Source organism: Diospyros lotus, chromosome 8 (genome assembly GCF_014633365.1).
Source record: "Diospyros lotus cultivar Yz01 chromosome 8, ASM1463336v1, whole genome shotgun sequence".
NCBI lineage: Eukaryota > Viridiplantae > Streptophyta > Magnoliopsida > Ericales > Ebenaceae > Diospyros > Diospyros lotus.
In genome coordinates, this window is record NC_068345.1 from 2274481 (window position 1) to 2290634 (window position 16154).

General features: G+C 33.1%; 2 protein-coding genes across 2 annotated transcripts; both read right to left on the reverse strand.

Moving 5' to 3' along the window:
- Positions 1-2416: 2416 nt before the first annotated feature.
- LOC127808477 (protein PHOSPHATE-INDUCED 1-like) lies at positions 2417-3562 on the reverse strand. Its single transcript, XM_052347039.1, has one exon. It carries the CDS (start codon positions 3493-3495, stop codon positions 2554-2556), a length of 942 nt encoding a protein of 313 aa, XP_052202999.1. The 5' UTR covers positions 3496-3562; the 3' UTR covers positions 2417-2553.
- Positions 3563-10485: 6923 nt separating this feature from the next.
- Positions 10486-11628, reverse strand: LOC127808476 (protein PHOSPHATE-INDUCED 1-like). The gene has a single exon (XM_052347037.1). The coding sequence runs from the start codon at positions 11575-11577 to the stop codon at positions 10636-10638; it is 942 nt and encodes a 313-aa protein (XP_052202997.1). The 5' UTR covers positions 11578-11628; the 3' UTR covers positions 10486-10635.
- Between the last annotated feature and the right edge of the window lie 4526 nt (positions 11629-16154).

Sequence of the window (16154 nt, forward strand, 5' to 3'; positions counted from 1 at the left end):
ACTTAATTACTCTCATTATAGCGGCACCAATTGAGTCATCTAGTTATATCAATTAAGCACACATCATGTTGGATAAAAGAGTAGGCTTAAAGCATAAAAATGTCCTTTAAATTTGTTATTTTAGTCGTGTGTCACCTATCTAACTTAGATTTTATTTAATTGGACCCTTTAACTATCTAATTTTATAATAATTAAACACTCCTTTATTCATGACTAAATATTGAAATATTTAAGGAGTATTTTTACACTTTAAGCCTATAAGAGTAATGTTAATTATTATTTTTAAAATTAAAATAAATTTATGTTATTTTAAAAAATTGAAATAATTTTATTAATTCATTACAAATGTATCCCATTTTAAAACATTTAATTATGAAATTATTTAAATATTTAAAATAAAATAAAATTAATAACCATTATCTAAAAATAAAATACATTTATTATTACTCAACTATTATTTTAAATATAATAATTATTATAAGTATTGACTTTAAAAAAGTAAATTAGCTATATGAAAAATATTCTACGGAGCTGCCCTCCGTGGGCAATAATGAAAAATGATATTTAATCAAATATTTATAATATCATCTAATATTTGTATATTAGTATTTTTATCTTATATTATTGCGGTGTCATGGGAAAAAACTCATTAAAAGACTAAAAAAAATCTAAAAGTTCAAAATAATTTTTTAAGTTAAAAAGATGTAATTTTTCTTTAATTGGGGGTTCAAATAAAATTCAAACAAAATAACTTAGAATAACAATTATCCATAAAAATCATAATTCTAATACTATTGAAATGTCAATGTAAACCTCGCATATTAAAAAAAATTAATTTTAATAGATTTCAAAATATAAGAATAAATATTATTTAGAATAATTTTAATTTTAAGACATCTGAAAAAACGCAATGCTCCTATATAAATAGATGAGTTCTTATTTCAAAAGAGGTACGTCATCTATATTGGTTTTAGGATAATCTTCACGTTTTTAATATTTAACTTAAATATTGAAGTATTTACATGAAATTTTTTTATATTCTTTTATTATTATTTTTCTTGCATTGTTCAACCAACTGATAATAATATTTCTTATTAATAAATCTATTTTTGAGTTCTAGTGACAATAATTATTTTAATCCAAGTATATAATATATTAATATAAATAAAATAAAAAATTATAAATAAATGTTAGAAAATAAGATTTCCAAACGTATTTTAATTGCTTTGCGTGACAGAAGTGGTTAGATGGAAAGCGGTTGGAAACGCGGAATCACGAAATTAAAATAGGAAGAAATTAAATTTTGATTTTTCTTTTTGCATTGACTTCTCTCGAAGTGAAGGCTCCCTTACCTCATAAATATTATTTAAAAACTCATTTATGAAAATTTTTGGACCCTAACAGCCCAATCAGGGCCTTTGGCCCATAGTCTTATCCCTGTCCAACCATGACCTAATTCTGACCTTTTGCCGACTTATAACAATATCATTATAATTGTATACCGAGTACTCCGTCCTCGTTCCTTATTTCATTTTCATTAATAATAAATCTTATTTGTATTTAATAAAAGTCTCGTCAATACTATATCACTGTAAAGAAGTCTCATTGGTGTTGGATATCTAATCCTATTACCCTACAACGCACGATGCACGCATGCATGTAGAAGGATCTCTCTAGAGCAGTTTTCTCCAGAACTAAGTTATGTTCTTTTTTAATTTATTGATATTCTCTCAACTTACTTTCTTACTTATTTGAGCGTCAAAATGCTTGCAAGTGTCAACCCTCTCCCGAAATCTATTCCTAACCATTGCCAACTCACGTTCGTCCACCCTACTTTTGGACCGAAAGAAATAGTTGTAATAATATTTGGTCATTAATTTACTATATTTTATATAATATTATTACACTTGTATCACCAATAGTGAATGCCCAAATACTATTTTAATTGACCTATTAAACGTTAAATGTTACATTGAATAATATATAGACCCTTGGGTATGGTTAAATTGTATGGAAATAAAAATAAAATAATATTTTTAAAATATTAAAAAATTATAATGTGAGGAAATACTTAAATAAAAAATATAAATATAATTTTTAAGATAAAAAATTATAAATAAAATTATTTAATTAAAAAATAAATATAAATTTTATAATACATGTAAATAAATTTTAAAAATAAATATTGTAGACGAAAATACACGTTTTTGATATTTTTTAATATTATAAAATAATAATTTAAAACATTTTTAAAATTAAAAAAACAAACCAAAAATATTTTCTTAACATTTTATGACGTTTTAAAAATTAAAAATATTTTAAAAATATTAAAACAATACCCTTAAAACGTGTATATATCATTTAATACAAAATCATAAGAAACGAAAGAATAAACTATAAGAAAAAAACTATAAAGAAAAAGAAACTTAGTTGTATATATCATTTAATACAAAATCATAAGAAACGAATGAATCGAATCAGTACAATCTATTCCTATTTTCTCTCTACACGTAAAGGTATAAAGTGTCGTCCCTAATACTACAACTCCAATTTTCACACCAGAGTGGAGCAAGAAGACGTCGCCGGATCGTACAACGCCGGAACCAAGTACTTCCTCCCATTAGCGCCATGCGCGTTGTAGCTAGCTCTTGTCGCCGGATCCACCAACAATTCGCCGGCGTAGCCGGGATAAGCCCCTTTTGCATAAACTCCGGGACAAGCTGACGCCGCCTCCAGTGGCGCATCGGCGGAGCCCTGGTAGAACCCATTTCCAAACGGGTTCGTGGCGGTTCCGGCCAGGAGGCTGGCAAGGTTGATCACCATCCCGTCGACTCCTACGTCGCCATTGGGGGCCACCAGCGGCGGACTCTGCGGGCCGTAGATCGGCTGGTGGAACGGCCAGGCGCACTGACCCGGGCACTGAGTCTCCGAGTTCCCGACCCAGATGTACGCGAACTTGTGGGATTTTCCGCTCCCGGAAGATCCGTGGGTTCCGCACCGGCTCATGCAAAATCCACCGACGACGACGTCGGAAGCGGTGAGAACGACGTTAACGGCGTACATGTTCCCGCCCTTTGCCGCCAACTGTTTGATCTGGGCATCTGAGAGAGATTTCCCCATTGAATAGCCCTCGTCCAGAATTTGCTTTCCCAGAGACAGGGAAGGGGTGGAGGCGAGCTTCTTGGTCTTGGCGGCGAGGCGGTAGTACTTCTCGGTGGTCTTCCACCAGCCGGCGACGGAGGGCTTGGAAGACGAAGAAGAGGACAGCGATGTGATGAAATCGGAGACGATGGATCGCTGGGCAGGCTTGAACTTGCCATACCAGATGAGATTAACAGAGATTTTTCCGTAGAGAAGGGGGCCATTGTGGTATCGAAAGGTGGAGCTTGGCTGCTCCTGAACCAACTGGTCGAGGCTTCTGGCAGCGAGTGAGAAATGGAAGAGAGAGATGAGAAGGAGAAGCTGCGGGACCAACTGTGAAGCAAACGAAGCCATTTTTGGGTTCCGGGATGTGTAATAATCCGATTGGAGAGTAGAAAGATGAGTGGTGGTGGCAATAACAGAGCATCGGGTTGGTATTTATACAGCCCTAAAGTCGGAGCTTATGTTCATCTCTTCACTTCCAGACTGGCAGTGAACCTGCAGCGAAAGAGACGCAAATCCAGAGACGCGTTTTCCTTTTTTTTTAACAATAAGTTTAACTTATATAAGATTAATGATAAACGACTAAACCCATAATTTACGATAACTGACTATATATAACCTGATTTAAAGTAATATGTGATTTATACATGGTGAGATAAAAAGAAAAAAAAATAAAAAAATAGTCGACCGAACTTATCTTTCTTTTCGTCTTTAGTTGTCATCTTTACTCATATCTTCTATCAACTTGAATAAAAGAAGCGAGTCCCCCATTGGTCATCGTTATCTCGGCTAATCCTAACCCTCCCACTTTGATTCAATTAGCGACTTGTAAGTCACAATTGACTTGCAAGAACTTTTCTTCGATCAGTCACTTGTGATTGATCAATCTCATTCCTTTTTCTTCTACTAGCAATCCGCGACCAACCCAATATTTTTTGTCATGTTTGTCTGTATATGTATGCATTTGCTATAATTATGCCCATAATTGGTTAGATATTTGGTCATTGTTCACATATTTAAGATTTGGTTTATTATATGTTGAATGCTAATTCAATAATTAAATAGTCAATAAGTATAAATTATAAAGTTTAAGTATTTAATAAATTAAATTTAAAACTCAATAGGTAAAATGTTTTTCTTATAAAATTTAAGAAAACAAATATAGGTTTAACCAAAAATAGATACACATAAAATTTGATACAAATATGGTTTGCAACCTCATAATAAACGATGTTTGAAATTAAATTGGCGTCTCCCAGTTGCAGCCTCCAGGGACAACTGGGCAAGTGCTGTATTGGGAGCGACCGAAGTCCATTGGGCTACTGAGGACAGTGCAACGCCAGCCTTATAACGCGTTGCTTACTATTTTAGTCAGAAATGCAATGCTATTTACACATTGAATTTTGACTTTTTTACGAACTTCAATATAAATATTTAAATAATAACAAATAATTACTCACTATCACATATAATAATAATAATAATAATAATAATTATTATTATTATTATTGATTATTATCCCAACATTAATGTGAGGTCTCAAAACTCAAGCGTCCCTCTCTCTCTTCCCCTTCTTGCTATAAAATATTTATAATAACAATTAAAAGAAGTATTTATTAAAATTAAATGACTATAAGACATAAGCCATGGAAGAATTTTTCTCGCATGATTCTTTCGATATTTAAATTAGACGTTTGCATAATATTATGAAGATACTAATAAAATGTGTAGTTTTAAGTTATTTGAGAGAAAGGTAAGCCATTTCTCCAAGGGAACAAGTGATTTAAGGATGTGGATGCTGGGCGAGTGCTTGGAAGATGAAAGGTGGAGAAAAAAAAAGCATTAGAAAATAAAGAAACATAGGGTATTTATTATTTAACAGAGCACTGAGTGCACCTCTGGGCATTAATCCATGCACATTAGTTTTAGAAAATGTGTATTTTTTTACGCCTTTTATAATATTTATATATTAATAATTTTATCATATATTATTGTCATGTCATAAGAAAAAACTCATTAAAAGACAAAAAAAAATCTAAAAAACTAAAATAACTTTTTAAGTTAAAAAGATATAATTTTCCTTTAATTGGGGGTTCGAATAAAATTTAAATAAAATAACTCTAACATTCAAAAATCTCTTTAAAAATTTTACAAAAAGAATAACAATTATTCATAAAAATCATAATTCTAATAGCTCCTGAAATATCCGTATAAACGTCACACATTAAGAAATTTAATTTTTATAGATCTCAAAATATAAAAATAAATATTATTTAGAATAATCTTAATTCTAGAGCAAAAAGTCTAATGTTCTTATATAAATAGATGAGCTCTCTTATTTAAAAAGAGGTATGAACTATATTGGTTTTAAGACGATTTTTACGTTTTCAATTTTTAACTTAAATATCAAAATGTTTGCGTGATAATTTTTCAGTACTCTTTGATTATTATTTTTCTTGCATGGTCTAACTAATTTCATGATAATGTTTTTAATCAATATCTATTGTTGTTTTCTAGTGACAACAATTATTTTAATATAAGTATATAATATATTAATATGTATAAATATAATAAAAAATTATAAATAAATGTTAGAAAATAAGATTTCCAAACGTATTTTAATTGCTTTGCGTGACAGAAGTGGCTAGATGGAAAGCGGTTGGAAACGCGGAATCACGAAATTAAAATAAGAAGAAATTAATTTTGATTTTTCTTTTTGCATTTGACTACTCTCGAAGTCGGAAGCCTCTGTTACCTCATAAATGTAATTTAAAAACTCATTTATGAAAGTTTTCGTACAGTACCAGGTCAATCTCGGCCCATGGCTTAATCTTGACCCTTGGCCATAGGCTGATTCTTATCCAACCTTGACTCGATCCTAATCTTACGCCAGTCTATAACAACATCATTACAGCTGCATATTGAGTACTCTCGCGCTCACTCTTGTTATCATCCTCATTAATGACAGATTCTATCTGTATTTAACCGAAGTCCTGTCAGTACTATGCCACCGTCAGAGAACTTCATTGACACTGGATATCCAGTCTCATCACCACATAACGCACAATGCACACATGCATGCATGCAGAAAGACTTTTTCTCCTTGTATATAGACCAACTATCTTCAGAACTAAGATATGTTCTTTTTTAACCTACTGATACTCTACCAACTTGTTTTTTTACTTACTTGAACGTCAAAATATTTGCAGATACTAATCACCCCTCGAAGTCTATTCCCGATCGTTGCGAACTCACGTCTGACCACCCTACTTTTGGGTTGAAAATAACAGTTTTAATAATATTTGAGCATTAATTTACTATATTTTATATAATATTAATACAAATATGTAAAATATTATTACACTTATATGAGCGATAGTGTTATAAGTGAACAAATACTATTTTAATTGACATATTAAACCTTAAATGTTACATTGACTAATATATCGACCCTTAAGTATAATTAGGGGTGTCAACGGTTCGGATTGGTCCGATTCTATAAGAATCTAGTAATTGAACCATTTTTAACGATTTCAAAAAAATAAAAATCGTAACCGAACCATTACATATATAAGACAAAATCATGACCAATCCATCGTATCAGACCAGTTTTAGTTCTATCCAATTAACATTTAGTTTATAAACATTTTCGCAAAATATGACATTACAAACAAATTTGTTAATTAAAATAAACCCATAACTGCATTAATACTTCAAATCTTGAAGTAAAAGTAGAACAAAATAATTCATCATTATCAAATAAGATTACATTGACCATTTAGTATAGCAATAACGCATAAAAGTCTAGAAATAAAAGAATTCATGTAAGCATTCCCGCCCGGATATCCCAACCACTCGGACTATCCGAACGGAAGCACTTACGGAAAGAGAAAGAATGGAATACAAGACAAAGACCACCCTGGCATGCATACACGAAAATAAGAACAGCGGAAGCGAAGTTAAACACATGCATGCACTACGGATACCCCGCTAGCACAGCAGTCACATGATAAATAAATAAACACAGACTCTTGTGCCGACATACACGAGACTCAAGGAAAGACTTGGCACAATACAAAATAATAAAGTAAATCTCACTCAGACATCAGAGTTGACAGGTATTGACGGGACTGCCTGTACACCATACCGACTTTGCCGCTAGAAGTTGATTCCCTTGTCCATGGTCTACGCTGCCACTAATTGGAATGATGGAAAGCAAAGTGAGTCGAGAGACTCAGCAAGCATATGGAAAGAAAGGCAGAAGGCTGTATAGATCCAATAAGCTTTCCCCTAGAACACCAACCCCAAGCACACACAAGTCACGAGACACTACCACACAAAAGTATAGTATAATGAAAGCATATATCGGTTCTTGGGGTCTACACAAGACACACGACACCCAAGTCCCATACCAACCTGCCGCTGCCCTGAAAGGCAACATAAATCTCTAACAAACTTGCGCTCGCCATCTCGGGTCGATGCTCTCGTCACCCGTGTGTTCGTGTCGGTACTCCCGACACTCGAGCCATAGGCTTCTTCGGAACGGTCCTCTCGTCCGAGAACTAATAACTACCAGTAACCATGCAATGTACATAAAAATGCAATGGCGTAGTGAGCATCAACGTGATACACTGGCGCCCATACATCCAGACATCAGGCCATGCTTCGCTCACATAGTAAACCACAAGCGATGCATATGCCCGTGCTGGATGCAACCTAACCAAGCTAGAATGTCCGTGTCCAAGCATACTCAATAAATGAATATCCCAACATGCATCCCGTACCCATGTGCATATCAAATCATGAACAGTAATACAATGTAACTAGTCATGCAGTAAATCACATATTGGCAGAGTTAGTCAGCAGTGCCCAACACCGGTCAACGGCCAGTGACTAGGAGTGTCCACCCAATGGTCCACATCAGGGCCGTACGATAGTCTACTTCAACGTCACCAAACAGTCGACCCCTGCCCTACTACTCGATAGCTCTAACCGAACTATAAATAAACCCGAGAAAAATCATAAATAAACCCGCACGTCTAGAAACCTAGTCCCCAAGCTAGGTTCAGCATCATTCCGAAAGGAATAAGGGTGGTACAAACCCCCATAGGTTTATAACAAATAAAATTCTAGAAGTACCAGATTTAATTTAAATTAAACCCAATGAATAACAACTCAATAATAATAACTCAATAAATAATGTTAGACGCCGAATTAGAGTAAGGGAGAGGATAAAGTATGACAAATCACGGAGTTTTTCACGGGAATTAAAGATCATGAGGAGAGGGTTAGGAGCTTGCCTTTACATGGTCGTTCCTTGCCTTTCTTGCACTCCTACTACGAAATAAAACTTTTTCCTGACACTAAATAAAATCGTAGCTTTAATTAAATAAATTTACCGTGTAATATAAATAATTTAGCCATCTAAAATCCCACATAGGTGCATCACAAATAAAATCCCAATAAGTCTCATATTTAATTTAAATTATTTAAATTAAATCACGCTAATAAAATTCTCGTTTCGTATAATTAATACGCGAAACCAAAATGAATTGAGGGAAGACGAGGGGTTCATAAAATAGAAAGAAATCATAAGGGTAGATGAGAGGTTGCGTGTATCTAGTCGTTTACAGCATTTTTACGCTTAAATGCCACCAAAATAATACACGCTGTAAAATAGAATAACTCCCAAAATTAATAAAATAGGACCCAAAATAAAATTCTAACCGTACAGAATGTTTAATACATAATTCTTTACTTACTTGGTTAATTAAATCACAATTAAACTAAATTTAATCCAAATTTTTTCTCCAAATTTCTCCATTTCTTCGTCGCGGCGCCACTGCTTCTTCTTCAATTTTTCTCCTTTTGTTTGCTGCTTCAGAAACGCCTGAAATGGGCTTTAAAATGGTGCAAAAAGGGTGGCCAGAACGCGACCACGTGGCGCAACCAGCAGCCGTGCAAGCTGCCACCGCCATGGGTCGAAACGACGTCGTTTCGGCATCCCATTGGCCAAATAAAAAGGCAAAATCCCCCAGTCTCGCGCGGGCACCAGCAGATTCGATCCCGCGTTTGTCGCCTGGTCACAATCGAGCGCGACTGCTTGCGCCCGCACTAACCTTCACCCATATATGCGTTCCAATTCAATTTAAAGTGATTTACGGCCACTTTCGCAAATCACGTTCAGCACCTGAAAACTTTCGAAAATACCACATACACCCCCCCAAACTCCAATTCCTCTTATTATAGTTATTCCTCGAATTTTTAGAAATTCTACTAATTTAATTTATTTTTCATTTCCATAAATACTCCTAAATAATTTAATTAAATACCTAAATTTCTTATTTCTCCAAAATTACATAAGTAAACATTTTTCTTAAATCCCCAAATACCCAAAAAAAATTAATATTTCCTTTTAACCCATAAATACAATAAATAATAATGATTAATCACTTTCAAATAATTTAATTAATTACCTTTACTTTCTTATTTCCTCAAAACCACATAAATAAATTCTTTCTCTTAAATTTTCAAATATTCACTAATGTCCTCAAACACCGATTTGAATAATTATTATTTATTTTCAAATTTTGGGATACTACATTTCATGAATAACAATAACCAACAATAAAAAAGAAATAAATAAAAACTAGTAGATTAAAATTGCAAGTAATATTATATTTATGCCTATGTATATATATCAAAAAAATTATAATATATATACAAGTATAATAATGATTCTAGTTTGATTCGAATCACGATTTAAAAAGAAAAATCAATAAACAAACCAAATATATCGATTCTTAATTTTTTAGAACTAGAATCTAAAAGTTGAACCATAGAATCAATTCAAAAAACATGATTTGGTTTGATTTGATCTGATTAATCGATTTTCAAATATTTTTTGACACCCCTAAGTATAACTTTATAGGGTTAAATTGTATGGAAGTAAAAGGAAAAAAATATTTTTAAAATATTGAAAAAATATAACATGAGAAAGTATGTAAATAAGAAAATATAAATATAATTTTTAATATAATAAATTATAAAAAATAATTATTTAATTTAAAATAAATATAAATTTCATAATATATGTAAATAAATTTTGAAAATAAATATGGTAGACGGAAATTTGTTTATGATATTTTTTAATATTATAAAATAATAATTTAAAACATTTTTAAAATTAAAAAAACAAACCTAAAATATTTTCTTAACATTTTATGACGTTTTAAAAAAAATATTTTAAAAATATTGAAACAATACGCTTAAAACGTGTCTATAGATAATAGCGATAGAGCATAAAACCAACAAAAGAAAAAATAAACTATAAGAAAAAAATTATAAAGAAAAAGAAACTTAGTTGTATATATCATTTAATACAAAACCATAAGAAATAAACGAACGAATGAATCGAATCACTACAATCTATATTTATCTCTCTACATGTAAAGGTATTAAGTGTCGTCCCTAATACCATAACTCCAATTTTCACACCAGAGTGGAGCAAGAAGACGTCGTCGGATCGTACAACGCCGGAACCAAGTACTTCCTCCCATTGGCGCCATGCGCGTTGTAGCTAGCTCTCGTTGCCGGATCCACCAACAAGTTGCCGGCGTAGCCGGGATAAGCCCCTTTTGCGTAAACTCCGGGACAAGCTGACGCCGCCTCCAGTGGCGCATCGGCGGAGCCCTGGTAGAACCCATTTCCAAACGGGTTCGTGGCAGTTCCGGCGAGGAGGCTGGCAAGGTTGATCACCATCCCGTCGACTCCTACGTCGCCGTTGGGGGCCACCAGCGGCGGGCTCTGAGGGCCGTAGATCGGCTGGTGGAACGGCCAGGCGCACTGACCCGGGCACTGAGTCTCCGAGTTCCCGACCCAGATGTACGCGAACTTGTGGGATTTTCCGCTCCCGGAAGATCCGTGGGTTCCGCACCGGCTCATGCAAAATCCGCCGACGACGACGTCGGAAGCGGTGAGAACGACGTTAACGGCGTACATGTTCCCGCCCTTTGCCGCCAACTGTTTGATCTGGGCATCTGAGAGAGATTTCCCCATTGAATAGCCCTCGTCCAGAATTTGCTTTCCCAGAGACAGGGAAGGGGTGGAGGCGAGCTTCTTGGTCTTGGCGGCGAGGCGGTAGTACTTCTCGGTGGTCTTCCACCAGCCGGCGACGGAGGGCTTGGAAGACGAAGAAGAGGACAGCGATGTGATGAAATCGGAGACGATGGATCGCTGGGCAGGCTTGAACTTGCCATACCAGATGAGATTAACAGAGATTTTTCCGTAGAGAAGGGGGCCATTGTGGTATCGAAAGGTGGAGCTTGGCTGGTCCTGAACCAACTGGTCGAGGCTTCTGGCAGCGAGTGAGAAATGGAAGAGAGAGATGAGAAGGAGAAGCTGCGGGACCAACTGTGAAGCAAACGAAGCCATTTTTGGGTTCCGGGCTGTGTAATGATCCGATTGGAGAGTAGAAAGATGAGTGGTGGTGGCAATAACAGAGCATCGGGTTGGTATTTATACAGCCCTGAAGTCGGGGCTTATGTTCATCTCTTCAATGGCAGTGAACCTGCGGCGAAAGAGACTCAAATCCAGAGACGCGTTTTCTTTTTCTTTTTTAAAATAAGTTTAACTTATAAGATTAATAATAAACGACTAAATCCATAATTTATAATTACTGACTATATAACGTGATTTAAAATAATGTATGACTTCGAAGGTGAGATAAAAAGAAGAAATGATAAAATAAAATAAAATAAAAGAATAGTTGGCCAAACTTATCTTACTTTTCACCTTCAACAATAATCTTTGTTCTATTTTTCATTTCTGATCAACTTGAATTAAAGAAGCAAATTCTCCATAGATTGTGGCCATCTCTACTAATCCCGACCCTTTATCTTTTCTTCGATTAGCGAGGTGCAAGTCACAGTCAACTTGCCTTAACCCTTCTTCGACTAGTCACCCGTGACTCATCCACCTTCTTCCTCTTTCTCATTTGCAACCCGCGACTATTCTACAATTCTTTGTCCTATATACTCTAATCAGTAATCCACAATCTATGTATATAACTCTGTACATGTATGCGTTTGCTAGTTTGTACACCTATATATATTTAAGTTTTTTGACTAAATATTTGGTCATTGTTCACATGTGTAATAATACGTCTATTACACGCATAATACTGACTAGATAATTAAGTAGTCAATAAATATCAATTATAAAGATTAAGTATTCAATAAATTAAATTTAAAATTCAAGAGGTAATATGTTTTTCATATAAAATTTAAGAAAACAAATATAGGTTTAACCAAAAATAGATACACATAAAAATTGTTACAAATATGGTTTGCAACCTCGTAATAAACGATATTTGAAATTAAAAAAATTGGTGTCTCCCAGTTGCAGCCTCCAGGGACAACTGGGCAAGTGCTGTATTGGGAGCGACCGAAGTCCAGTGGGCTACTGAGGACAGTGCAACGCCAGCTTTATAGCGCGTTGCTTACGAGACAAAAGACTCTCAAAAGGCACGCGAGAATTTTTTGTCACCCGAGCCCTCCGATAATTAAGTTAGACAGTTTGCATTATGAAGATACATATAAAATATGAGTACATCTATAGGGGTCTAAGTCACTTGGGAGACGAGTGAGTTGTTTCTGGGAGAGGTGACTCAAGGATTGAGACGTTGGGCAAGTGCTTGGAAGGTGAAAGGTCAGAGAAAAAAAGTCTTAGAAAATAAAGGAACATGGGATATTTATATCCCTCGACGTTGGTGAGAGGGACACGTGACATCTGAATATTGATGTTGGACGGTATTTTCCTGAAGTAATCGCCCAATAGATTTAGGGCGTGTTTGGTTGTATTATTTATAATTTAATTTTAAATAATAATTATTTAAAAAATAAAATCACTCCACCCCTTATAAAATAAATTTTATGAAAAGAATCTTTAAATGATTGTACTATATACATATTTTTGATAAAAAAGTTATGAATGTTTGATTGTTTCCATAGAAAATATGTGTAATAATTACATAATTTTTATGGTCAATGTGTGCAATCAAACATACTCTTAGAGTGTGTTTGATTGTATTACCTAAAATTTAATTTAGGTAATATTTGTTTAGAAAACAAAAACCACCCCACTTCCTTGGAAAATGAATTCTATGAAAAAAAACTTTAAATGCTTGTACCATACACATTTTTCATAGAAAAATTATGAGTGTTTGATTGTTTTCATAAAAAATATTATAATAATTACACATTTTCTATGATAAATGTGTACAATCAAATACACTCTTAGTGTAAAATCCCTTAGAAATATGATTTTCTTAGGGGGTGTTTGTTAATCAAGATAAGAGGAGATAAGGTTAAATATGGAAAGTATTCTGAATGTTTGGTCTTTCTAACGTATTTGTTAAACCTATCTGGCCATTTCTGAAAAAGGCCTCACGTGACCTTTTATCTCCCACTTTCAAGATAAATTTATCCGACCTCCCTCTCGAATAAATTTATCTAGTTCTTTCAAAATAAGGCTCAATTACTTATCTACCCCTTGTAAGATAATTAATGCCATTTAATACATTTTAAAGATTTAAATTTATTAAAAAACTTATTTATTTAACTCTTATAATTAATATATTTTTAAATTATTATATGCTTTGATAATTTTAAAATTTTAAAAGACATTATAAACTTTCATTGATTTTTAAAATTTAAATTTCTCTCTCTATATATATTTTATTAATTAATATAATTCCTTTCATCAATTTTTAAATTATTTTATTTAATTTTATATTTTATTATCTATTACGAAGTTATGTTTTGGCCATTTTTAATTATCTAGGTAGAATTATTGTAATTCTAACAATTATTATTTATACTTTTCAACTCTTTTTAAATTTATTTTTAACATGAATTTAGAAAATAAAATATTATTTTTAATTTTAATCTTAATTTTTTTGACAATTCATATTAATCATAAAATACTATTTTAATCATAAATTTGGTAATAGGGATATTTTGGTAAAAAACCCTTATCTTAATGCTTATCATATGTATTAACAAACACATGGAAAGAAAAAGTACAGTTATCAATGGATTCTAAAAAATTTAACAAATAGTCTGATAGAAATTTTGGAATGCTTCTTGGCCTTATTTTGATTATTCTATATTTTGATCCGAAAAGCATTCCAATTTTATCTTGATACCATTTATCTTACTCATTTTAACAAATCACCCCTTAAAAGAGAAAAGAGAATCTTGTCGGACAAAGCTGCATTGTGCGTCACAAAGAAAATTAGAAGTTATTCGGGAGAATTTCTCTCTATTGTTCCTCAAAAGAGTGTCTCAACTGGTGTTGTGAGATGTTTGAGAGGGGACGGCATTGTCTGAAAAGACTTTCACCTTTAATTGTTTAGGAGAACTTCTCAAGAGAAAATATCTAAAATTTCTTAATATGCCTTTTTCGATAGAATTTTACTTCTCTTTAATATGATTTAATCTCAACGTTGACAAGAAGTATTTATTAAAATTAAATAAATATATTAATATGTGCTTGGAAAGCTTAATTACATAATAATATAGTATCAAGAAACCAATAATTACTTCATTTAAATAGTCATCAAATCCTATAGTATGCCAATTAATATAATTATAAGACATAGGCTTAAATTTTTAAAAATTTTAAAATGTCATTGCCAGAATACAAGAATACAAGAAGCAAAATTTGTATTGGAATAGATCATGGTAGGGCAAAAACCAAGCACAAAACAGGAAAGTTGGAGATCTATCGAGAGAGAAATTTTCTGGGGAAGAGTCTCTGTTATTCGGGAGAGTTGATATGTGTTTATGAGAGTAACTACAAGACAAAAGACATTTAGAAATCATATAAAAATTTCTTTCGCGTGAGTTGTCTGATACTTAAGTCAAACGTTTGCATACTATTAAGAAGATACAACTAAAATATGAGTACATGTTTGTAATTCTAAGTTATTTGGGAGAAGGGTGAGTCGTTTCTCTGAGAGAACAAGTGATTCATGGATGTAGATGTTGGGAAGTGCTTGGTAGATGAAAGGTTAGAGAAAAAAAAGCCTTAAAAAATAAAGAAACATAAGATATTTATATCCCTCATTGTTGGTGAGAACGACACATCATATGCGAATATTGTGACTGTACGGTGTTACTCGGAGTTAAACACACAATAGGTTTGGTGGGAAATCACCTAGACGAATGGTTTTATGGGAGAAAGAAAATCTTATTAGGCGATCTGCATCGTGCGTGACAAAGCAAAATAAAAATTATCCAAGAGAAATGTTTTTATATTGTTCATCAGCAGAGTATCTCAATTAAGTTGGTGTTGTGAGATGTCTGTCTGAGAGAGGATGAGATTGTCTGAGAAGACTTGCTCCTGAGTAAGTATATAGAATTTCGTCTCTACGGGCATAGCACGATTAGTTTTCAAGTAATAAATTATATTTAAGGATACAAGTTCGAGTCATGACAGCTGTAGTGTGGGAGTTTCATCCTCACGTGAAAATGATTTCTTGTGGGCACCATATAATGTGCCTCCTACCTGATGTGCTGTCGGGTACTGTGATTAACTCCTCTCACATACATAAAATAATGTGTGAAAGGCCTTTAAAGTAAAAAATTTCACCTTTTATATAAAATTTCTTAATATGCCTTTTCCAATAGAACTTCGCTTCGTTCTCTTGAAGAGGACATGCCACAACAGACGTGAACTTAAAAAAACTAATTAAACTAGCCATCTGATTTGTTTAAAATAATGTTAATCATTGTTCTTTTAAACACATTTTATTTTTTGATAAAATCTATTTATAATGTTATTTAAATAATTTTATTTAATAATAAAAATATATATTATATTTTGAACTAATTGTTGAAATGTTAAGAATAACATGTAATCTAAAATCAATATGCATTTATTATTTAACAGAAGACTGAGTGCACCTCTGGGCATTAATCCTTGCACATTAGTTTTAGAAAATGTGT

Coding starts and splice junctions, on each gene's coding strand:
- LOC127808476 (XM_052347037.1), bottom strand. CDS start 11,577: ATGGCTTCGTTTGCTTCACAGTTGGTCCCGCAGCTTCTCCTTCTCATC.
- LOC127808477 (XM_052347039.1), bottom strand. CDS start 3,495: ATGGCTTCGTTTGCTTCACAGTTGGTCCCGCAGCTTCTCCTTCTCATC.